The 26,039-nt window shown below is 38.7% G+C and overlaps 1 protein-coding gene and 1 non-coding gene across 3 annotated transcripts in view; both read left to right on the plus strand.

Moving 5' to 3' along the window:
- The window catches only part of EFHC2 (EF-hand domain containing 2), a 57,050-nt gene that overhangs the window by 23,073 nt on the left and 7,938 nt on the right, over positions 1-26,039 (plus strand). For both annotated transcript variants that reach the window (XM_061359280.1, XM_061359281.1), the window contains exons 5-13: positions 168-419; positions 1,928-2,038; positions 2,376-2,514; positions 10,722-10,887; positions 12,129-12,271; positions 17,449-17,645; positions 19,531-19,664; positions 23,413-23,610; positions 24,198-24,290. In XM_061359280.1, the coding sequence (XP_061215264.1) occupies positions 168-419; positions 1,928-2,038; positions 2,376-2,514; positions 10,722-10,887; positions 12,129-12,271; positions 17,449-17,645; positions 19,531-19,664; positions 23,413-23,610; positions 24,198-24,290 (1,433 nt within the window). The remainder of the gene's footprint in view (positions 1-167; positions 420-1,927; positions 2,039-2,375; positions 2,515-10,721; positions 10,888-12,128; positions 12,272-17,448; positions 17,646-19,530; positions 19,665-23,412; positions 23,611-24,197; positions 24,291-26,039) is intronic.
- On the plus strand, positions 11,134-11,296 carry LOC133215366 (U1 spliceosomal RNA). The gene has a single exon (XR_009726399.1). It is a non-coding gene; the product is annotated as a U1 spliceosomal RNA (small nuclear RNA).

The following is a 26,039-nucleotide window of genomic DNA, read 5'->3' on the forward strand; positions in this document are numbered from 1 at the left end:
CCAAAAATAGTTCTTTGGTAATGGCATAAATAGTGCAAATGTAATTGTGTGGCATTATTTGAAAATCCTAAAAGCATAAGATTAGCTGATGCCCTGCAGTTTGGAATCCTGTTTTTAAGAGCAAATAATTAGAAAGTTGTTTATCTTAATTTCACCTTTATTTGCAGATTCTGGATAGTATGACGCCATTTCGTCCTTATGAGCGCATTGACACTTTGAAACAATTTCTAGAGCATGATGGGCATGTTTTACGTTTTTTCTGTGTGTGGGATGACCCAGAATCCATGTTTCATGACCCACGAGAACTTGTTCTCCACTATTATTTGTCTGATGATACTATTGATATTAAAGAAATTGTACCAGTAAACTCAGGCCGGGATGCAGTTCCACTTTTCCTCAGAAGAGACAAGCTTCCAAAGGTGAGGAATGAAAATTTCAACTTATTTCAAGTTCTTCAGCTGATTGAGAAACATTAAATGCATTGTTTTGAAAATCCTGTATTAGGATTGTAGTGATATTTAGAAAGTGTCATTAGAGTATTAATAAAAATTGCGTGATTAGGTTTTACACACATATTCATAGGACAGTTCAATAAGCAATGAAAAAAAAAAGTTTAACCTTCTTATGCTTAAATTAAAAGGAGAGAAAATTTAGGCAGAAAGATATCCTATGATTTCCTTTCTCCCATGTTAGTGTATTAAGTTAAATGTTTTGATAAAGCTCTGCAGTGATGGAAGTCCAGAAGATTAACTAATACTGATAGATAAACTAATGTAGAACTGAGGTGAATTCAGATTTGATCCATGACTGGTATCTGGAACCTTTGGAAAACTACAGTTTTAGTATTCTGTAGCATTACTTCTGTGTAGTAAATCTAGACCGATCTCTTAAAATTAAGTTCCTAGATTTGGGACTTTATGCAAAGCTGGTTAAATAGGAATTCATTAATAAGCTTTTTCAGGCATTAATCAGGTGCTTATTTGAGAAAGCTTCTCTTAGAGAAATCTTCAAGAGGGTTGTGTCCTCTGTAACTTGATTATAAAATTAACAAGCTGGACACACTTCTGTATCACTCCAAGCAGATCCTGATGGTGGAATAATTTAAACCCACAGCTGGAGTTAAACTACTGGGGGAGCTTTTCCCTTCTTCCCTTCTAATATTAACAATCTATTTATGATGCCATAGATGTACAAGAGATTTTGTAGTAAAAACCTAACAGCAAAACACTGCACTTTTCTCACTTTGTGCTTCCTCTGTTCCGAGCTCCTGATTTAGCAGTGGCTCTATGTAAACAGACCTCTTCTACCATTGAAGTGCATGGGGTGTCAGAGAAGGTGGTTTAGTTACCTGCTTTGGTTACCCTGTATCAGCAGTTTGTTAGTAATCTAAAAATATGTAGGTGTCTGTGTATTAAGAATGATATTAGTGGGCTAAATTATTATTGTAATTTTGAAACTCCTAATAGAAATAAAAATATTAACATTTTTGCCAATAGAATCATGCTGACTTGAATCTCCTGTATTTGTGCAGTGGCTAGAGGGTAGGACCAGCCCTGAGTAGCTCTTCTATGTGTTTTTATAATTGACCAATCAAAATAATAGCTTTTAGAGCAGATGTTGACACTGATGTGCTGCTTTGGGTGTGCTAACTTCTGCTTTCTGTTTGCTTCCAAGAAAAAGGAGACTTTACTCTCGGATACACAATGAGATTCTGGGTGCTTCTTTTGGCATACAGTACTGGTGTTTGACATATATGCTGGCTAGTAGGTTTGGTGGTATAAATTTGACTTAGAAATTGCTAAAAGGTCTCCCAAGAAAATACTACAGTTACAATCATTATGTAAAAAACCTGCTAGTTTTAAGGTAATTGAGTTCTCCTTCTTCATTGTTAACTGTATTTCTTAAGAGTTGGTCTCTTTTCTTGCAGCATGCTCCCATGGGGCTGTATCAGCCGGGTACAATCACTGATCGCACTGTTCTCAATGTGCTTGGGAATTTAGTGGGAAACAAAGCCCGTTATATTCTGGACAATCGTAAGGTCAGTTGTTATTGAACGCCTCTAGCTCTTGAATGTCTTTATAGTAGCTTTCGTAATTTCTGTAGTTGTTACTCTCTACAACAGAGAGAGTTATCTGTAAAACTGTGTTGCCCCTGGAAAATAGCTCAAATGAAAACTACTCAGATTTACTGTATGTAAATACCACGCTTGTAAAAGTAAGGTAGCTTACCATGACCCATGCTAAATGAAAAATACTTTCAAATGGACTGTAAAGGTTGTATTTTAAATCACACACACTAAATGACCTAGATTTTAAGGAAGGTTGTGGGATTCTGAGATTTATAGAGCTGCTGTACAAGTGTTCTTCTTTTATTAGACAGGAGCTGTGCACCAGGAATTTTACAAAGACAGTGACCTGAAAATAGGGGCAGTAATTAATGTGTGGGGAAGGAAGATAATTCTCTGTGATTGTGATGAATTCACTAAAGAATATTACAGGACAAAGTACGGAATCGGTAAGTAGTGATAATTATCCTTTCCATATGAGCATTTTTATATTTCAGAGTTTGACAGAGCTGTCTTCGAATTTTATAACTGACAAAACATGTTCATTAAAACCTTTAGCAATAACAATCTCCTGTAGGCTGTTAGCAGCAAAGCAGTAATTTTGCAGGTGATCCAGAAGGGCTTTCTTCTATATTACTCTATTGAAAACTAACACATAATGTACATGTTCTGTTCCTAACTGCCTCTATTTTAAAACAAGAATGACAAAATAGTCATATGGATAGACTGCCATTTCTTCTTCTCTCCTTCACCATCCCATTCCAATCACTGTGTTTGCAGTCAGAACATAGTAAAGAGCGTGTAGTGAGTGGGTAAGTAGAATGAGTTCAATTATTCCCCATTATGCTATATTTCATTTTATATGGATGTCAAAATCCTCACATAATAAGATTTTCCGACACAACAGTAGTACTCTATCACATTATTGTTTTTTACGAAACATTTTTCTGTATTCTGGACCATTAGAGAAATATCGTGAAATTTCAGCACTGAATTCTGGAAACATTTAGCAACTCTGTCCATAATGGAAAAGCAGAATAGGTGCTTTCATTTATCTGTCTTTGAATCCCACCAGTCAGTCTTGCTAATGGTTCTATTATGGACATCTTCCTGCAAAAACAACTTAGTTAATTTCTGGCAGTTTATTCATTCGATAAATATAGCTAAGTGTGTGTCCGTTCAGAGATGGTTGGAGGGATCCTAATATGGCCTGTCTCTGACACTGTGAAACATAATACCTGGGTAGACTATTTCTTTCAGCTTGACTTGTGATCAGACAGTGTAGTGTTTGGATCAAAGCTTGGTGGCTGCATTGGGGAAATTAAATGATGTAGCACTACCATTCAAACGCTAAATTTCTTAATTGGCAAAACATGTCTCATTAGGACTTTTTTAAAAATAGCTCAGCATGTCTGTACCAAAATAAATCTTTTCTTATTCTAGCTGGTGTGTGAGGAAGCCATATTCAGTAACCATAGTATTATCTACAATAGTGAGTCTAACTCCAGAGATGCAAAACGGGGAGTTCTTCCCTGAGAATTTCTTCAGCCAAGACCACTGCCGCTGTTTGGCAGCAATAACCTCTGTCTGAGCAAAATATCCTGGAACAGTGAATGGGGATTTCTCACAGCAGGCAATAAATGAAATGCAGCTGACCATTCTGTATCAGCCAAGCAATGCAACAACACAAAGTCTCCTCTCCTCCTATACTGCTAGCTCAGTAATTACTGCTTATGTGTCTGGATGTTAAAGTTAGGTGGTTTGCAAGTTAGGAGAAGTCAGAAGTTGCTGATGTGCAGAATTCTAGAAAATTGGAACAGTAGGTGATGTAGTCATAGAATCATAGTATAGTTTGGGTTTGAAGGGACTTTCAAAAGTCATCTAGTCCATTCCCAGTGTTTTGAGACAGGATAGTGTATGTACACAGATTGTCACTGACTAGTGTTTGTACAGCCTTTTATCAGCATCCTTCAGTACAAGAGATTTCTTTGCTGCCTGAGGTATCTGGTCCTAACTTTATTGTTAGAAATGCTGTTTAATAGCTACTCTGAAGCTAGTTTGTGTAAACTGAGAGAGTAACTTTATTGTCTTACCTTTATTGGACATGGAGAACAACTGTTCAGTATCATCTTTTTATAACAACCTTGTACATATTAGAACACTATTCCAATACACTATCTTACCATTCTAACCTCCTTCTGGGCCATTTGCTGCTAGAGGAAACATTTCAGTCTTTCTCCATAGTCCATTCTTTAAAATCCATGATAGTTTTTTATCTTCCTCCTCTCCTCCCCACCCCCACTACCCCCCCCCCCAGTGCTCTCTCCAGTTTCTCTGCCTCCTTAACAGGAAGCACACAAAGATGTGCTCTATCTGAGATCTTTGGGAAACTGGGAAGTGCTTTACACATATCTTTAAAGGATACATTATGCCAGAGAGTCTGGCTAACATGAAAAAAAAAAAAAAAATCCATTTTAATCCAGCCTGTGTTGTTCACAGAAAATGCACACTTTCTTAGAGCTAAGACATTCTTGGGATTTTCTGTGAGACTCTTTCCTGCTTTCCCCATCAAAATTAAAAAAAAAATGGATGTATGACTTTTTGACTAGAAGGAACTAGGAGTAGAATCAGGGTAGCTTTTGGCTTCGAAGCAGGTTTTGATAGAGAAGGGGTGAGGGTTCACCTTTTATTCTTAGCGAGTTACAGGTTTTTCTTGTGTCTGGTGGACATACAATGTGCTGTCAGTGGGCTCAGTGCCACAAAGTGCCCAGCATTCTACTCCCATCCAGTTAAGCAGTTTGAGTCCAGGGAGACCATTTACTTGAGTAGGAGTATGCAAGTGGATAAATTAGTTCTTACATCAAGGCACAATGCTTAGCACCTCATGGCATCAATCCAGCTGTTTGTTATTGTGTTTTCACATTACTCCCCTTCAGTTTATGCTCTTCTGCCAAAACCATTAAAGAGGCTGACATTTATTTTTGACTCTGCAGTTTCAGCATAAGTTGCTTGCTGACAGAATTTGCCCTTTAGGAGAATTAAGGGCAGTTTAGATTTCCCTTGAAGTGCATGATTATGGTACCTGATATATTTCCGATGTTGATGCCTGTTTTACTCTTTATACTGTTTGTAAAAAGCAAAGGAGTGTTTTTCCATGGGTAAACAATAGCTAATGCCCTTCAGTAGGAAGCTAATGACATTACTGTCATATAACAGTGCTATGAATGCAAGAGAAAATGTCTTAATGTGTGATCTTATCTGTCCAGACTTGCTAGTGCAGCCTTAGAGGGGGAGAAAAGTATTCTATAGCCATGTAGGTGTTGTGGTCACCCAGCTGAAAGAGACTGATGTGCAGTGGAGGAAGCTGATACTTGTTCTTCTTGCTGAATACAGTATCTTAGCACGAAATTGAGTATAAAGTGCTCTTTCTTAAATGACGGATTGTTCCTGAAGGAACAAAACAAGTAAAATCTGGTTTCTTCTGCTTTTCATTCAATGTCCCAGCACTTCCCAGGCCTGTCTGTTACGCCTTTTCGCAGCGCCCTGCGGTCCCTCTCCTGTCTCAGCTCTCCTCGCCCTCCCACCCCCTCATTTCTCAGGCTCCCTCCCTGACCTGCTGCCTGGGCAGAGCAGTGTGTGGGGTGATCGGCTGGCCAGTACATGTGTGCTTTTGGCCAGGCAGGTGCTGCTGGATAACAGCTGACTTCTTGCTTTTCCCTCAGTAGGGGCATTAAAGCCTGCTGCCAATTTTCACTAGGCTTGTCAGAGATCAGAGCCTCTCTGGCGTCTAACCTCTCTGGTCCATGTGTAGGAGACTGAGCAGCAGCTCCTAAGTGTACTTGTGCATTTGCAGATGCCTTTTTTCCTCAGGTAACTGGAATAATCCTGAAGTAACACTCTTCTGTGAGCACTGGATTTTCTTTAATCTTGAATGCATAGGTTATGAAGATGGTGGTATTGCCATCTTCTTTTACTTTTTACCTAATCTGTGAAACACAATTCACAACACGTCACAGCTGTTTGTTATACATGTTCTCTTATGTATAGAGAACATCATGTTAACAATGTCATCCCTCCAGGGGTATCACCACCTCTCATACTGCCTAAGGCTAGCGGGATTTTCTTCTCTTATTCTTGGCTATAATGCTCAAAGGTATTGGTCCTTTTCCTCTGAAGGCAGAATTTCTTTCCTGTCTGCTGTTTACTGATATTCAGTATGGTTATCACTTCAATCCAAACTATGTAGCACTTGACTCTTCCTTGAAACATGGTTTCATTTAACATTTGAGAGTTTTCTACGGTTCCTTCATTGAGGGCAGAAGGTAATCTTATACAGTGTGTACCAAAATCTTACAGTGTATACTGAAACTGAAAGCAGCCAAGCTCATTTAAACTGGTTTAATGCTGTCTATGTGGAAGAAAATTTCTTCTTGAGGAATTTATTTTTTCTTCCTGAGGAGGCTATCGCAGAATCATAGAATGGTTTGGGTTGGAAGGGACCTTAAAGATTAACTAGTTCCAACCCACTGCTGTGAGCAGGGACAACTTCCACTGGACCAGGTTGCTCAAAGCCTCATCCAGCCTGGCTATGTTATCTTCAGATTGTTTATATGCTAAAGATGTGGTTGGAGCTGTTTTGTTTCTTGCTGTTCCCATTGCTTGTTCAAGTTTCACTCATGAGAAAAAGTTGCTAGTATGTGGTAATCATTTGATGTACTAAGTGAAATAAACCCCTGATGCCAGCCCATCACCTGCTGGGCATCAGCCAGTGCAGTAACGGGGTGAAACTGTCCATGGGGAAATTACCTGGGCTATTCTTTCCAGAAGTAGAAACTTGTAGTCCCAGACTTTCAATTTAACCTCTATCCACTGTACATTCTCACTGAAAATGTGATAGCTTGGAAGAAGAGAGCACTGATTCCCTTTCCAGACTGGACAGAGGTAATTTTCTTAAGAAACAGTGATACCCTTGACAGGAGTGTATTTTATGTGTAAGTATAAGTTGTCTTTCTGATTCCACCCTACTGGTGTGTAGCAGAGCAAAGATGAAACACATTTTGAGCTGAGGTATGGCTGTATATACTATATATATCTCTATATAGTATATATATAGCTCTCTCTATATACAGACATATATATGCTACCACATCTTGTTGGCCATTCAGAAATTGCAGAAATGAGTTTTTAACTAGTTTCATAAACTATATTTCTTCATGGCAATTTCTTCCTGAATTTCTTCATTCACAGGAGAAAGTATGAATACATAATCCTCTTAAATCCTGGAAGCTGTAGGTAGCACATACATGTTTTGTGTTGTTCTCTTCAGTGAATCTGAATGAAGCAAGGTCATTTTACCTTGGATGGGATGGGAACCAAGTGCTGAACTTTTCTTTGGACTTGTTTACCCCAAGCTGGGGTTGTGAGGGATTCAACATTCTGTCAGGTGCTAACACAATATTCCTTTTAATATGTAGTTTCCTTTTAGCTTGTAAATCTAATTTTCATCCACATGTGCTGAAGTGCATACAAAGGGAATTGCTTTAGTGTTTCTTAATGAATGTTAATGTGGATACGCTGTGACCTGCATGTAAACTCATTAGCTTGTCTTTTATCAGCTCGACTGAATTTTCCAGCTTCCCAAACTCTTTTGGCAGGACGTGAATTGTTTGCAACTGCACAAAGAGAAAAGGTTTATTTCTGCTAAAAAGTGCTGTTCCAAACCTCTGGACTGTGAGGGAGAACATATTAGTGGAGGTTAATCACAGAACCGTAGAATGGCTTGGGTTGGAAGGGACCTTAAAGATCACCTTCCAAATTTAAGGTCCAGAAAGCTGGACCTTAAATGCCCTGTCATGGGCGGGGACACTTTCAACTAGACCAGGTTGCTCAAAGCCCTGGGATGGGGCAGCCACAGCATCTCTGGGAAGCCTGTTGCAGTGCTTCACCACCCTCACAATAGAGAACCTCCTTATATCTAACTTAAGATTACCTCTTGTCCTATCCCTGCCTGCTCGTGTAAAAGGTCCTTCTCCAGATTTCTTGCAGGCCCCCTTCAGGTACTTCAAAGGCTGCTCTAAGGTCTTCCTAGAGCCTTCTCTTCTCCAGGCTGAACAAGCCCAGCTCTCTCAGCCTGTCTTTATAGGACAGGTGCTCCAGCCCTCTGATCATCTTCATGGCCTCCTCTGGACTCACTTGATAAGGTCCACGTCCCTCTTGTGTTGGGGGCTCAGAGAGGAGCGCAGTACTCCAGGTGGGGTCTCAGAGTAGAGAGCTCTCAGCAAGAGTAGAAGAGCAGAATCATGTCCTTCGATCTGTTGGTCACCCTGGTTTTGATGCAGTCCAGATCACATTGAGCTTCTCGTCGGTCAACATCCCCAAGTCCTCCTCCTCCGACAACGTATTGTGTAATTAAAAATTTAACCTCAAGGTTTATGAAAAGCATCAAGATGCTGATGAGGCGAACCCGGGCTCCGAACCGGAGCGCCGTGGGGTAGCTGAGCCGGACCATCCTGGTGCACGACCACTGGGTGTCGCTGTGGTAGCGCGGTAGCCGCCTCGCGCAGCAGTGGGACACTCGTGTTAGCGGCACGCAGCGACCCGGCACAGTCCCTTTGAGGCCTCCGTGTTTGTCGTGACAAGAGTCGCCTCTGTCATTTGCATAATAGGGCACACGGAAAATGCCTCGAGAGGTGGTTTTCTCACAAACCGTGTTTAGGAAGTAGTGTATTGCATGTGCACACTCTTTCGTGGTGAAGGTTGCTTTGAAAACTTAGGAATGGACGTTATATCATCTGCTTCTGGATCACAGAAAGGGCATATGTGATTTACAAGGAGAAAAATGTTGGCATGGTGTTGCCAACCCCCTTTTTGACTGATCCAGGTGAAGGCATTAGCTCTTCGAGTCAGACCATTTGTCTAAGAGGTAAACACCAAAGGAGTTTTCGAGTAGGTGAAAAGCTCTGGCATCTGAATGCTTTCAATATTTTTCAACTTACATACCACTTTTCAACTTATTTTTCAACAACACACTGCTATTAGTCAAGATTTTAAGAGAGTATGTGACTTTGATCGTCTGATACAGCCATGGTTAAAAATTTCATTCACATACCAGTTTAGAAAACATTCCATGTGACAGCAGTTTTGAAATTGTCCTCTATTTCCTCTGAAACCTATGCTACAAGTTTAGGCTATTCAACTCTCTTCAGTTCTGGATAGAAAAGTTAAGTTTTAAAGAAAATCCCTTTATTTCACGGGACCCACTTTTATACACCAGTCACTTATATCACTCTTTGCCTCCTGGGCTGTGGTTTGTGATCACTTTTCTTTCAGTTTGCCTCATGGTGCTTGTCTTTCACTTGCTAGCCCAGACAGCTTTCTCTTCTTCAGGGCAGCATCTCCAACCCACCTGAGTGTGGAGGTGATGTTGCTCCATGCATCACTGGTTGGCTCTGACCTACTAATTGCACCCATATTGTTGCAGGTTGTGGGGGGCAGCAAGCTGGGCTTAGGACCATAGGAAAGAGGGCCAGCCATAGCCTAGGCTGCCCCAAAATCAAGGCAGTGATTATTGCCCTCCTCTGAGTGCTTGTTAGACCTCATCAAGGTACTGTGCCTCTTTTGGGTCTGCCAGGACAAGCAATACATGGACCATCCAGTGCAAGTTCAGGAGGGTCAGGGCAAGAGACCTCCCAGGGTCCTGGTCAGCGTGAATTATCCTGTGTTCCTATGATTTATGTTTCCATTTGACTCAGGTCTGCCTATTTACTTTCTGCCATATACAAGTTACTTTTTTCCTCTCACCTTTTCCATTAACCTTATTTAACCAGCAGACTGTATTACTCTGTTGAAGTTTTATGTGAACCCCACTGGCAGCTTGAAGCTGTGTGGTGGTAAAAGAGCAGTGCAGGGAGGTAACAAGGGGCCAAATGGGACCGTAAGGTTTTCACGAAGAGAGGAGTAAGGAGAGACAATAGGGTAGCAGGGCTTCTGGGAGAAAACCATATGGGGAGTGAGTGAAGGTCCCTGACCAGACATGTATGTCTCTGCTGAGTCAAGAGAGCTCCTGATGTGTATCTAGGACATCTGGGACTATTGATCGCTGTGCACAAAGATGTGAGACTGAAAAAAATGAGGAAAAAGCAAGCTTCTGAAACTGTGGATAAAGTGACATGTGGACTGAAGCTTTTGGCTTCAGTGTACAAAATTATTCTTATATATGATTTAAATAACGAACAAAATTTCATTTATTGAGGCATTTATTTTCATCCGGCAAAAAGGAGAGGGCAGGAAACTCATAAACCAAGTATTTACTTAATCATGTTGTCTCAAAGGATAAAATGGAAAAATTGATTCAGTATTGTTAATTTGTTATTGATCCCTTTTTAAAATGGTTTGGCTTTCCTTTTGCCTTGATAATATTTGTTGAACATTTTTAAGATTATAGATGAAGTCCTGAAACTTTTGAAGAAACAGTAATTTTGCTTCTGGCTTCTATGGAGTCTTTTTCTACCCTGTAACAGTAAGAGGGATCCTGGTTTGACTTTGATCAGTGCTCTGTTACAGAAATAGGCAAATAAGTTATATTGAAAGTTTAAATCCTTAGTAGAATGGCTTCATCAGAACAGTAATTAGTAAGTCTTTACTATCTTTGTTGCAGAGGATTTCACCCCAGTTCCATATAAGGCTCCACCACCTCCAAAACCAGAAAAAACTTTTCCTCCTTATACTGGATTTGGTTCTGAAGAGGATTCTCTGTGCTCCTGTATGGGTCTAATTCTCAAGCCTCCAGCAAAAGATTTCAAGAAATTCCTGGAGAAAGACAGGTATTTCAATGAAAAATAATGCTAACTTTTTAAATTATGTCTTTTTGTGAAGGATATAAATGTTAAGTGAGATTTTTTTTTATTATTTTTTATTAAATTTTTTTTTTTAGCAAAATATGCAGCTCATCAGACTTTAAGGGACAGGAGCATGAGGACTGGTTTAGTAACATGGTACTCCAATTTTCTCCGAACTCAGGAAAATTTCCCTTTTGAGAAAGCAACTATTCTGGCCTTTCCATCTCATATATCCTTATCTGGCAGGCGAGATACCATGATCAGGCAGGTTGTTTTTGCAGGGTGAGCCTCATCCCCTGCACTCTGGATGTGCTGACCCCTGTGATTTCTGCAAATGTGGGAAACTTGGCTGCATAATTTGTGGTAGTGGGGACTGCATTCGTGCTTTCCCCTTTATATTTTTAAGGTTGGACTTGATGATCTTAAAGGAATTTTCCAATGTAGTTGATTCTATGATTCCCTTCTGCTGTTTTCAGTGGGAATTTCATGGAAGTCTGCATTGAGGAGTTAGGCAGGAATCATTCCAACGCTGATTTGTTTTTCTGTTTGACTTTCTGGAATTTACTTTTTTTGTCTGATAAATTTAATGCAGTTTGCTGTAGTAATATTAAAGCATTAATCCTTTACTTTCAATTATGAAATTATTTGGTAGGGGTGTGGTGTTGAAGCCTAAGTTGAAAGCAAAGTTACATGCTAGAGATTCACCCATAGAACCTCCATAAAAGAAGAATGCTATTAGAAACAGGCTTGGGAATGTATTGATAGTGCATATAGTGGTACTGCAAATCATTTAAAACTTAATCACATAACAAATATCCAACTAGTAAGATCATATAGTGGGCCTAATTTTGTGGAAATAATCAGTATGTATTTCAATTTGGAATTTGATTTGAAAGTATACATAACTAAAGATGTTATTCCTTTATAACTTTTCTAGAAAGAACCTTTGAGCTTGATTTGCAACTCATTTGAATACAAATGCATTCCAGACTTGCAACAGAGAAGTAATTTTCCCCTGAAAATTATTCCTTTCTTTGTGACTGATTTTAGCTGGTTCTTTAAGCTGAAAATGTTTTTTGATAAAGTAGGGAAACTTCTGCCATTTCACTGCTTGGTCCAGAAATAACACAATTAATGTATGCCACAAAACTCAGGAGGATGCATCTCTTAGTGATGAAAACTTTTCTCATACTCTGATTTTATTTCTTTCCTCTTTTGCTTTTTAGAATTGGCATGGAAAGTAACATACTGCGCTTTCTTGCAAAACTCATCACAGATAGTCCTATTGACAAGGATAGGAAATTAATAATTTCCTACTTCCTGAGTGATGACACCATTTCAGTTTTTGAACTTGTACAGCGAAACTCAGGTGAGATGTACGAATGTCTTGCAATCACTCCCAAGTTGCCATGCTCATTTGATAAGCACTTGCAATAAACGTTGTAGCCAGACAGCACTAGCAGAAGCAGGAATATGGATTTCTAAGTACAATGGGAATTACATCAGCAGCTCTGCTGCACTAGTTTGCATAGCTGAATGTCATAGTAATTTATAATCTTCAGCATTCAGAATAACACTCTTTATTGTATGACAGTACTTCAGAGTATCCTTTGGGAACTGGAAGTTTAATGCATTTGAACTTCTATTACATTTTAATTTGCAAATTTGGCCTTTAAACATTTGCTTTTGTTGCAGATAGCTTACAGGAATTGCATTATAACAGATGATAAATAGGGACAGGAAATGTGAGACATCAAGAATGAAAGAGTAAATCCTTTTTTTGTTAAGGTGTTATGAAATCAATAGAGCATACATTGTATAGAAGCAGCTCATGAAAGCAAAACAGCTGTTATATTTTTTAACGTACATTAATGATGTAATGTTGAGCAATAAAGAATAAAGACTGCCCTGTGCTAGTGTCTGTACATGTGTGTGTATACAAAATTGAATTTCAAGATCCAGACTATCAATGTTGAAGTGACAAATGCTTTGTTACTTGTCAATTGCTTGATCACATTTATTCTATGCTGGAGCATGATCATGGATCATGCTGGAGCATGATCACCCAATGTTGTAATGGTTAAATTCTTTAGACCACTGTTATCTATTGTAGGCTGCCTCCAACTGAGGATACGAAAGGTTTTGTGATTTTTCAAGCATCTTTTTATTTCCTTGGAGTGTCTTATGCATGGATGGAAGGACACAGCACTGGGAGGGATGTCAGAAAGTCGTTCTGTCACTCACAGAGATTAGGAAGCCTTGGCTAAACATGACCCTGTTGGAAACATTAGGGTATTTCTGTGAAGTCCACAAAACATCTGCAGGAGCAATGTCAGAGCAGTTAACATCCAGAAGTACTCTGGCACCTCTCAACATACAGTTGAAGGACTGACTCTTAAAAGTTGCTGATAAAACCACAGAGAGAAAAAGAAATCAGGAAATCACATTCTCTCAAAGATAAGGAAAAATGAGTAATAGAAGGTTTCCTTAGTTACCGTATTAAGCTCTTGTGGAACTTTGTGGCTAGCTCTTTTTATACGGCCAAAGTTGCCTTATATCAGCTTCTTGGCACAGAGCACCTTAGTATGTTATTTGAGGTACACCCTGCGGTGGTGACCAGCTCACTGTGCTCAGAACTTACCTATTTGGCACTCCCAGCTCACTGTTTAGAGGAAAGACTAGGGAGGACTGTTCACTTCCCTTTGCTTCAGTCTTTGCTGCTTGCAGGTGACTTTCTAGTGTCCAGTTATTCAGCTTAAGGACTAAGTATTCTTGACACCCTACACTTAAGCATTTACTGAAAATGATTTCTGAAGTTAATCTTTCTCAGACCTATGATGCACATCACATCCATATAAAATGAAGGTGTGGTGAATATCTAGACGCTTCTGTATTCCTAGGGAACTTTTTCTGTGCTGCTAAGTCCTTTTGACTACCACCTGCACATGAGTACGTTTTTTGGGAAAGCCTGAGCCTTTTCAGTGCAAAGAACTTCTAATGGCATCTTTGTTTGTATCCAACTATATTAAGAATGTATAAATAGGGACCTCACCCCCAACTAGGATACAAGCAATTCTCTGAGATATGTTTTGAAAATGTGTAGAATACATACTTAGTCTTCAATGAGCATTCCCAGTAAGCCCTGCTCTCCACTGCAACATCAAGATTTAGCATTGTTTATAGCAGCAGTGTTCTGTCATTGTTATTTCACTAGTTTCCTACCATCCAGTGGCCTGTAACTTATGCAATTTTTTTTACAGTTAAATACACATACACCTTTATATATATGTATATGTATATATGTATATATGTTTTTATTATCTAATGCTGCTGTGAGCCTCAAAAGCAGCTCAGTTCTCCACTCATGAATGAAATATTTGATTGGCATTCTTTATATCCAGAGACATGAAGGTCTAAAGGTACAGCTGCACTGTTAAATTATGCCATATATAATCATAAGTATTGCCCATTTGGTCACTCCTGGTCACACCTTTGCATCACTGCAACTAGACAAGGCTCCAGAGAGCCTGGGACCCCTCCTGGAGGATGCTTAACTCCAGAAAACTCTCCTGCAAGGCAGTGAGGACAAGGCTGCCCCAGGTTTGGCTTGCTGCCCCCTTATCAGTCATGAACACAGTCCAAGGAGGTTTTACACACTCAAAAATTCAGGTCCTTCTGCCACACCCAAGGGCTGCAATACACATCCTGAGTTTTATGCAGTAAAATGCCACTTTGTTTGACCGCAGCACAGCCCTCATGTACCTTCAAACAGTCCAAACACAAAAATTATAACTGTGTCTTATGACCCCAAATTTACCACATAGCACCCAAAGCAGTCAGAGCCATACACTGTGCAGTGCAGATGTGATCAGTTGGTCAGGATGAAACGAGCCTGAGCATATGGGTGTCAGGCCAGAGGTTGATTCCTGGCCTCCTTTTATTTTGGGATGAAGAATATATGCTGGGATTGCAGCTGGGAGCCTGTTGAACATTGCTAGTCAAACAAAATGTGGAACCAATGTGTAACTAAAATAAATAGGCAAGTTTACACGCCAACAATAACAAATGCTTTAAGATGCATATGAAAGGAAAGCATCCTGTAAATGGGTTTTTAACTTCCCTGGGATGTTAAAGTGGATGGAGTAGCTGCCTTTCAGAGGTGGTAGGAAGTTGAAGTGGAAGGATGTGTCTAAGAACTGTCCATTGGAGAGTTTAGTGAGAACAGCCTTGAAGAGGCAGGATAGAAGTAGGGTTGGGGAGGCGGGGTGGAGAGGGAAGGAGGAAGAGGTAAAGCAGCATTTGGAAAGAGGCCTGGAACTGCAGAAGTTTCTTTGTTCCCACCTTCCTTCTTCTTTCTTCTCCTCTCTTTTCTCTTCTCCTCTCTTTTCTCTCTCCTCTCTCTCCTCTCTCTTCTCTCTCTTCTTTCTCTCCCCCTCATTTTAGTCATGCTTGAAGGAAAAGTGAATGGGTTTCTTTCAGGTTAAGCATGAGAAGGTTTTTCAGAGTTCAGATAAAGGCAGCAAGGAAAAAGGACCAAGACATGCAAAATGGAAGTCAAGAACATTTTTATGTGAGAAAGAAAAACGTTGAAGTAGATGGGGTGGGAGAAGAGTAAGCTTGAGCACGTCTTAGAGAAGGGATGTGTTAAAACAGTAAACGACTCCCAAAACAGCCATCCCTTTTGTGCACAGGTTCAAAGGGCTATTTTTTTGCCTTTTTATTTGCATGAATTGATGCAAATTGACAAGTGAAAATGTTTCAAATCTCAGTCCTAGAATGGAAGCAATAAGTTGCTCTTACTTTTGTCAGTCCAACTTTCTGAAGGTTGTAGAGAAGTACTTCACACTGTTAATAACACTGGAAAACTGCATTTAAAATATACAGTCCTGGACATCTTGAAACACTTTTTGAGAAAGGGGTCAAAGCATGAGAACTTTGGCTCCCCATGCAGTAGAGCACAACCACTTTTTTACTCAGTGTAAGACCAAGCCAACAGCTGTACAAACACCTGCAAAGTCTGATCTGATCTTAATGGAAGAGGGTCTTTGGTTGTGGTGTTTATTTTGTGCTTTGAGCCTGGCTTTTGTAGATTTCCATCAAAATTTCTCATCAGATTTCAGTGTAAAATCACTAACCCAATGAGATATTTTTGGTTGTTTTTCTTTAGACCACTTGAAATGAAATAACCCATAACATTTAAAAAACAATTATGGAACAGAGGTATTACAAGTTTCCAATCTAAGTGCACAATTGCAGGGAAATAGAGACAAAAATGAGATTCCAATGTTACAGAGACCAGTTCTATTTAAATATTACAGAGAGTTGCCAGGATTATATAACCCAAATTTTTATATTTATTTTAATAGCTAGGTGAAAAGGAATGTGTTAAGACTCGAGTTACATTAGTTATTTGAAATGTTTTTTGAGTCAAGCTAGATCTGACCATTGCCATAGTGTATTTTTTGTCTTTTGCTTTTATATTGCTAATAAAGCAATTAAGACAGACCTGCTCCAATATCTGGTTTCATAAGTAGTTTGGGTTTCACACTCATTTCTAATTTTGACTATAAAAGGCATTTTAATACATTGTTCATCAGCCTTTCATTGGACTTACATCACTACCTAATATGTAAGACGTCATTAAACATTACTGAAGTATGCTTTTGGCTTTTGGCTTGGAACCTCAAATATAAACAGGAAACAAATCCCAGGCACTCCAAAGTTGTGGTAGGACACATATCCTGGTGAAACTAAACATGTGACAGAATGTTTTCTAGAAAGCTTGGTACACGCAATGCAATCTTGTAGTGCATGAGAGCATATTACTGGAAAGTAAAATGTTCCTTTTAGTATCTTATATGCCCTTGAGTACCACATGCAGTTTCCAGTGGCATGAATAAAATCATTATAATATGAAAAGAAATAATGTAACATGCCCAACTCACAAGGGAAATAACAAATCACAGTTAAATTGCATGGGCAGAACACTTTGAGGAAGATAGTGTCATATCACTCCTATCACTATTTTACATTCAAAAGCCCTTAAAAACAAGCTAGAATTACCCTGCAGCAGAATCTGTGATCTTTGTAGGACTGTGTTTTCCTAATTTGTGAAATTTTCTCTTTCTTTAACTCTTCAAGGATAATTGCCTGCATCGTACATTTTGCTTCTTACATTTCTCAAGGGGCAGTCCCGAAGCTGGCAACAGGGTTAGGGGAATGATTTGAAGAGGCACATTTCTGTCCCATTTTAAAGAAAAGGAAAAAGGGAAAGGTGTTTGGTAGGCATTCAAGTGATATATGCCACAGAATATGCGCAATGTAACTGTTGCTGTGGACAATGAGAGGGACAGTTCTTTTTGCACTGAGAGGGAGGAGGAGAGTATATTACAAGACAAGAAACTCAAGAGTGAAAATTAATATTTAAATACAAATAAACTGGTTTGGAGAGGTTTTTGGCTTTTCTTTTGTGTGTTTTGGGTTTTTCTTCTTTTTTTTTTTTCAAAGTGGAGCCACAATTAATCATTAACAATCCTATTTCCATAGGGATACTTGGTGGGAAGTTCTTGGAAAGAGGTCGCATTAAGAAGCCTGGGCAGGAGCTTTTTAAGAGCGAGCCATCTGAATACTTCAAGGCTCAGGATCTGTTTGTTGGAGCCAGAGTTTGTTTCCATGGTCACAACTTTCTTTTGGTGGATGCCGATGAGTACACATTGAACTACATGGAGAAGCATGCAAATGAGGTGAAGCAGGCTCTTGTTATTTTCTATTATCTTTGAAGACTGTACCTTTTTTATATATTTTCAGAATTATTTATACCTAGTTTCTTCATGCAAAGATCACAGTCCAGTGCTTTCTGATAGCAATGGATTTAGGAGATGATAGCTATGCAGTCTATGCAAGCTTGGCCACTCTTTACAGTCCTTTCCCCTTCTACTTTCTCAGCATCCACTTTTATTGCATGAGGGTTGTTAGAAGGTGTATTCCCTGCCTGTTCCTTCTTGAGACTGTTTATGGACCTCTTGCTCCCAAGTTGTTCTACCCTACAGCTACTCTCTGTTTCCACAACTTTCTGTGGTAGCAAGTTGAAAAGTTCACTGCCTGCTACATAAAAAAATATACGATAAAAGAAGTATCTTTATCTGTTTTAAACCAACCTCTCACTAGTTTAAATGCCAATTCTAGCGTTTTGGGGTTTAGTGAAGTTCTCCATTCACCTTTTGCACCACCTTCATAATTTTGCAAATCTCAGACACTCTTCCCCCTCAGCCTTTTTAGTTTGTCCTTGCAAGGCAATTGTGAGATGTGGAGACTGGAACAGTGTACATTACTCAAGATATGAGCACATCTAAGTTTGAATCTTACTGATTAGGCTATTTTATTCCCTGGATTGATTTTGGGGTTCATGCATATTTATCTGCCAAAATATTTCCATTGTAATCTTAGAAATCCATATCACAGTCAGAAATTTAAGCTTACAGTTTGTAACGAGTTTCACTCAATACACACCTTTGATGTGGCCTTCAGAGGGGAAAGCAACAATAAATACACAGCTGGGGTGCATATGTTTCATAGCTCATGATGGGGCAGCAGCATGAATTGTGCCTTCATCAAACCTTCTCCAGAGCTGCCCTTTTGTTTAGGCTTGTTGAGAGCATGCCTAGGGAAAATATCCAGGAGGGTTTGCTAAGCTGTGTTACTCTGCCCGTTTGTCCGGATCTTTTGTGGATGGAGAAGGTCCATAGTGCAAGTTTTAATTGTTCAGTGTTTGCTGGCTCATTAAAATGAGTGAACCTGCAGGACTCCCAAGACATCAGTAGGCCTAGTGTAGTTCTGAGGACTGCTTAGTGCCATTTGGGAAAGGAGCTAAAAATGTTACTGTGGTCTCTAAAACTTTTTGATTGCTTGTCTAGCTGCTCCACACCACTGCCTTGCATGGCATTGCATGCCAGGGTTGTACCTGGAATTTTGGCATAGGCAATTATCATATTTTCTAAATCTAAGCATGTTACCTGCAGCCAGTAATGTAATAATTAAACTTGAACCAAATTGTGCTGCTCTGGCAGTGTCATAGAGGCTTTAAATACCCTTTTCTAGAGAAACTGGTTCCTAACAAATTTTTGTTCTGCTAATTCTAAGTATGTAAGACAGCATAGTCTAATATGAATGAGAGTATCTGTTGGAACAGTCCATTGGAGACAATTGTGAAAAGATTAGTTTTAACTTGGTAAAGTTTATTAATTGAGAATTAAGTGAGGGGCACCAACATAAAATGAGGAACAAGTTATTGGATCTCTAAATGTTTGTACTTCTGCTTTAGCAATACAATGTTTGAAGCAAAAGTGTATCTCCTTTTATGTAGAAGGAATAGCTTCCTGAGAGTGCATGATCTAATGTTTTTTGTTTAATTTTTTGTATTCTTGGCAGGAAGCAAATTTTTTTCAGTACCAAGGTTCTGGCCAAACTTCACATGGTGCTTATTTATGCATTTGAAGTGAGGCAATGAAGAAACTGATAATTCTTAGCAGTTCACAATTCCTCTGCTTCTTGACAACTGTTGTTGGTACATGCATAGCTGGTTGCATAGTGTTTTTTTCTCTAATCTATGTCTTGCTTTTCTCTGTTAAGTTCTTTGTGGCTGATGTTGGTGTCATCCTCAAGAAACTGAAAGTTATAACCGAACCTCGTTCCCGGGAAATCAGACAGTTGTTTGCAGCCACAGACCCAGACGGTAACAAGGTGATTGAGTATGATGCTTTCAGGTAAGACAGTGGATTTTGGTTTTTAGTACTTAATGAAGACACATTCCCCAAAAATTTACAAAGCATGACTTCCTTGATGCTTTCTGCATCAATGTTAGGTGACAAATGGCATACATTTGGTTTGCATTTACTTGGAGACTGTGTGTGAAAAAGTGAATCAGAATCGTAGAATCCATGTTCCAGAAAAAAAGGAAAAATGTGGTAGTTTCAAGTAAGCTGAAAAGCACAACTCAAATCTGTCTACTTTTTATGGAGATAGCACAGTGAAGAAGTCAGCAGTAGTATGCACATTGAAAGATAAAGAGAAGTCCATAGTCTTCAAGAAGGAATGTTTGGGTTGCCTCTTGAAAATGTTATTTGGGGTTTTAATCACTGATTCTGGTAATGATCCAGATATGGCAATGGGCAAATGTATAGCTACATGAAAGAGGAAATCACGCTCAAATGCAAGCTGATTTCAGTTTATTCCACAGCCAGAATACTTCAGCATATGAACTGTGTTGGGTGCTGGTAAAGCTAATGATGTGGAATAGAGGAGGAAATTTTATCTAGAAGCAATTTTTTTTCAGTGGTAATACATGATGTATTTAGGAACTGTCATAATGACTAAAGCATATAAGTAGGTGTGTATTGTGTGGAATGCCAGCCCTATAGGGATGTTAACCAAGGCAGAAATTGCTTCTGCAGTATCTCAGAAGAGATATAGATCACCAAAAGGTTCTTCCAGCAATTCAAATTAGTGAGAAATTAAAACAAGCTGGTATTCAGAAATTAAAAATAAGTGATTAAAAGGTATGATTTAAACTAAGAGGCCACACAAATTGGCAGCTTTTGGCCAAATATTTCAAGACTCAAATATTTTACTTGACAAAAGCAAGATTTTGAATGGGTAATTGCATTAAAAGGGGAAATGTCATTACTAGAGTAAGAAGGGGAGAAAATTTAAGAATGGGAGAAAATTTAGTTAATGTGTATCTGGATATACTTTATAGCACTTGGAATAGGGTTTTAATTTATATGGACAATAACCATTTAAAATAAAATAATTGCAGTTTTTATTCAAATTATGAAATAATCATCTGCAAAACTTCATCTTCTTACATGCACTAGGAGCAGGTCAAAGTTCCGAAACATTTGCATGACAAAATTAATAGAGCACACTTTTAGGAGGGATGATTGTTCTTTCAAACAGCAGAGAAAGATTTTAATTTTATCAAAAAGAGGGTCAGTTGAGTGTAAATTTAATCACAGTCATATTCCGTGCAGCTGTGAACGGCACAGCTGTTTAATTTAGGGTAGTGCTGTTCTGTGGCTTGAACTAGGTATGTCTAGTTATATGGTATTGAGGCACTTGGTTTCAGTAATAAAAATGCAGTAGCCCTCTTCATGAGCAAGAGAGAAAGCAGGGGAACCCTGTAATAAGTGTTGTCTCATCGTCAGTGCTCACCTGGGCCAGTCTGAGCAGCTACTAATGGCCTACATCCCTCCGGTGGTGGGACCACAGGGGGTCTAACAGGAAGCATTCACATGGCCAGAGGAAAAATTTGCCTCTTGTGAACATTTAACTTTTGTGCTTTATCATAGAATCATAGAATAGTTAGGGTTGGAAAGGACCTTAAGATCATCAAGTTCCAACCCCCTGCCATGGGCAGGGACACCTTGCTCTAAACCATATCACCCAAGGCCTTGTCCAACGTGGCCTTGAGCGCTGACAGGGATGGAGCATTCATAACCTCCCTGGGCAACCTCTTCTGGTGCCTCACCACCCTAACAGGAAAGAACTTCTTCCTTATATCTTCTTAAACTTCCCCAGTTTAAGTTTCAACCCAGTGAGAATAGGTTTTGTTTCTGTTTGTTCATATTATAACCAGTAATTTAAAGGCTCTCTTCTTTTTATTACCCATGTGTCTTATCAGAATGGAAGAAACATTTTTAATGGCAAAGATGACAGCGCTTCTTTGAATCTCTGAAAAGTCAAATATATTTTTCTGTGAATAGAATGTGGGTTTTTTTCAGTTTTGTGTTTTCTTCTGTACATCAATGTTTATTTTTAATCTGTCATGGCATTTCATAATTATGACTAGCTATAAATGATTATTTTTAGTAAAGGCAATTATCTGTGTGACAGCTTCAACCAGCATGATAATCCTCTTATCTTAAATACAGCTAAAGCTTTACTATGCTCTGAATTTGGCTGTTCAGATTTCTTGCTTTCTACCTAAGTGAATTTATGAGCTGCATTTAAAAATACACCTATAAGTATGATGTAGTGAACAAAATTGTAATTATACAATTTAACTACTTTCAGAACCCAAATCTATGGCACATCATCCAGGAAATAAATGCATGGTGTGCACTGAAGCTATCCCCTAAGCTTTCATTAAAACTATTGAAAGCTTTGTTAAAAAGAGAAGAGAGAAATAACTAAAGCATAGATGCCTGTGCATCACATGGTCCTATCCAGGCTTCTTTGTCTCATTAAGTTACTGGCAAGACTGCTGTTAGAGACAAAAGAGCCATGTGGGTTTAACAAAGATGCCTATCTTCAATTCAGCTTTGGAAACAGCTCTATTAAGCATTTAATGGTTATATTTTCTTTCTCTACCAAATTCAGATTGCAATCTGTCTTATTCTTCTAGAACAACTACAAAAGTAAAACAAAATATAACTAGGCTGTGGGAACAATTGTTGCAATTTGTTTCTTTTTGTCAGGAAGAGTTGTTTAGTTGTAATTCCATTTGTGAATCTTGGGTCTCACTCAGTAGTCCCTAGCAATCACAAAAATAGTGCTTAATTTCCCAAATAAGACAGTAATTTCATCTATGAGTTTTAGTGACTTGATTGTTAACTGACTTGAGAAAATGAAAGACCTTTAAAATCATGACAGTAGAAGAATCTGGGCAGTGTATGGAAATCCAGTCTGTGGAAACGTTCAGATGGATGGTGTTTATGCTTTCAGTTTTGCCAGCCCAAGCATTCAGAGTGCCAGGCTAATCTGGCAGTATTGTCTTTTTCTTTGTGTTTGCAGTAGTATTACTCCAGGCTCCAGTTTTGACTGGATCTCTGAATGCTGCTACAGTATAAGTCATAATATTCAGTAAGTTACTGAGATTTGGTCATTGAGTCTGCATAATCTCAAGATTTGCTACTATCGACAACCTGTTTTCTTCTTATATTTATCTTCTGCCACAGTACATAAAGGATGCTTTTGATCTACTTAGTAAAAAAAAAACCCAGTAGCTCAAAGTAGCTCAAAGGATGCTATACAGTGTTTAGCATCCTTTTTTTGAATAGCTGTGTATGTACAATTGTATTTTACAAAGAGACATCTTCTTTGAACAGGACTGCACAAGCCTCTGAGAGGAAGCATGTGAAAAATTGTGTTTGTTGATAGAATTTTGTTAATTCACTATCCTGTTGCATAAATGTGATGCCAAAATATCTCTGCTGATATTCCATGCCAGTATGGCATCTCTGGAAAAAGGCTTCAGTCATGATTATTTTGTATTTTTGTATGTTTAGCCAACTACTGAGGAAATGTGGACATCCTGCAAAGTTTAAGAGTTCAGGTAATTTCCATTATGGAAGAGATCTGAAATTCAAATTTAAGTAGATGCATTCTTTAAAGATCTGAATACAGCATTATATAATGAGTGCACTTTTTTTTCCTCTCATAAAACTGTGTGATTATTAACTGTTTTTAACTCCTATACTGAAATGTAATGTAGGCTGTTGTTTATGTGAACAGAAATTTGATAGTCAGTATCACTGATGAAGCATTTTCAGACCATGAAATGATGACTCTTGGGCGTTATTATGGTGTGAAAGATGAATGTCAAATGGACCTCCACTACCTCCTTGCAGTGACTCAAGAACAACTAAAGAAAAATAGGTTTGAGAATTTTGAACAACTGACTGCAGTGCTTCAATACAATGACCATGAAAAGTAAGATTCTTCTATTTATCCTAAGCTGTTACTTGGAAAACTCTTGCTTGTAGACCTACTTTTCTGGTTGTTGCTGAGCAAATTATATGCTGTAGCCAAAAAATATTATTTGTTAAGCCTCTCTCAGCATTTGACAGTTGAAAGAAAAGGATATCCTTTTTGTCTCTTTTTCATTTTGCTGCTGGACTTTTTATTATAGATTCTGTCCTGAGCATTCTGTGATATAATGAGATGCCCATTCACAGGCAAAACACACTGTTCTAAAACAAACAGGAAAAATTCTGATTTAATGGAAAAAAGATGTGTTTGTAGCTGATTCTTTGTATGACTCATTTGCCTTTTTTGTACCCTGGTAACATAGATAAAGAATCACAGAGAATCAGTAAGGACATCATCATGGGAGAGACAGGCCATCATGTTCAATTCAAGCTTGTTGGCTTTATAATAGCTAAATTTCATAAAACCTCGTTTTCTTTACCTCTAGCCTGATATTCTTTCCATGTTTTCCTATTTACAGCAACATTAATTTGAAATAAATCTGGAAAATACCTCATGTACACTGCTCCCCTTCTCTTTCTTTTGAGTAGATGTGGAGCGTTACCCCGTGAGGTGTGCAGGACTATTTGCAAGTCGTTTAAGTTGCCACTGGCTGATGATGATCTGCAAGCTTTATTGACCATGTAAGTTAAAAGCAGGTAGTATGACCTGCATGCAGGGGTGCAAATCAATGCTAAATATCTGCTGGAGACATAGGTCTTAAGAATTTGTCATTTATGTAATGTTAATCTTTTCACGATGCTGATTTTTGTCCCTATTCAAATATTGGCTTTCTTATTCATAGAATATTTATAATCAACTGATGTGCAACTTCTCTTTATTTTATCTGACATGGTAGATCATCTGGATTTTGTCAGAATTCTATGGAATTAGTCCTATGGGAATCAGCTACTGATACTTTCCCTTATCAATGAAATTTACTTTTCTTGCATTAGTTGTTCCTGTGTATATGTAAGGTAAAACCTATAGTCTTATGGAAGCACATTATATGAATTTTAACAAACATGCCGAGATGAATACAGTGAAATGACCTTGAATCAAGTAGACAGCATCAGTAGCAAATAAAAGTGGTCTGCTACTCCTACTAATCTCACCTGAAATATATATTACTGAAATTTTTAAAAAGGAAAAGGAGCATTGGCATGGTTTTGGTATTTTTCCATAGCACATTTAATTGTTTCAAAGCTTGGCTAGCTGTATTAATGGGAATAGAATTGAAAAGGTCTGGTATTCAGTGCACTTGTTTTAAAGGCTGGAGTTCAGAGTAACCTGTGCTGTTTTGAACACTTGTGTCATGTTGAGTTTGGTTATCGTGGCCAGATTTTCTGGTAACAGGTTTAAACACATGCTCATTGGTCTCTTCTTTCCCCTGTGGGAATTGCTTAAATTAAATGCTTGATTTCAGGAGGAACTGCAAACCAAGCATCAAATAATGAAATTACTCGGGTAGAAATGTGGAATCTGTTTCAATAAAGCATCTTTGTACTGCAAGCAAGACTTCCTACTTAAATCAGTATCAACAAGACTACATTAAGAAGCCTAAGGGGTTATTTTTCAAAAAGGCCCTATTTTCAGGCCAAAAGCTTTCAGAAGAGTTCCCTGCAGTAGCCAGATAGACACCTTTGGGAATTTGTTTGCTGTTCAACACTGACAGTTAGGTAACAACCATTAGTCATCAGAAGCATATCTGAATTTTAGCATTAATCTAAACCTCATTTTTCAGAACTCCCACTAAGCTGCCCAACGCAAAAATCGTTGGAGGACAACTGACATCCTGTACTACACAAGGGCTTCTCATAGTTTCCATTTCATTAAGGCTGAAATTGAATAGATTCACAGAGAAGGGACTGGAGGCTTTCATTTATGTACTAATGCAGTACTGATGAAAAACAGACAAGCCTTGACACATCATAGGCTCCAGAGATGTGTTTATTGTTTGTGAATTTGTACCAGAAAAAGCTTTTGTGAGATGAACCTCTTCTCTTCTGAAGAGTGTCAGTGTAGGCAGTTAAAAAGAAAAAGCCCAGGACACTTTAATAGAAATCAGAGATAAGCTTGGAAGACAAGGAGGAGATTAAGTCTGGATTTCACTCAGCTTTAGCCAGGTATCCATGACAGCTGAATTAGGGTTCAGCTGTTGTAGGTTCTTTTTCTAGGTGATGGAGGAGGAGACAGTTATCACCTCAACATGTATAAGAGCTGCGGTTCTAAATTACCACCCTTTTTCCTTTGTGTCTAAAGGGGCTGTGGCAAGCTTGTGTTGTAGATTTCTGTATGAGAAAGGTAAATGGTGTGAAGCTGGTCTCAGAAATCAGTGTGAGAAATACTTCATGTGGTAGAGTGCTATGTGCAGTGCCAGTTCTCAGAGTATC

Source organism: Neopsephotus bourkii, unplaced genomic scaffold (assembly GCF_033783945.1).
Source record: "Neopsephotus bourkii isolate Nb327-2 ecotype Australia unplaced genomic scaffold, CSIRO-AGI_Nbou_v1 NB_962, whole genome shotgun sequence".
Taxonomy (NCBI): Eukaryota; Metazoa; Chordata; class Aves; order Psittaciformes; family Psittacidae; genus Neopsephotus; species Neopsephotus bourkii.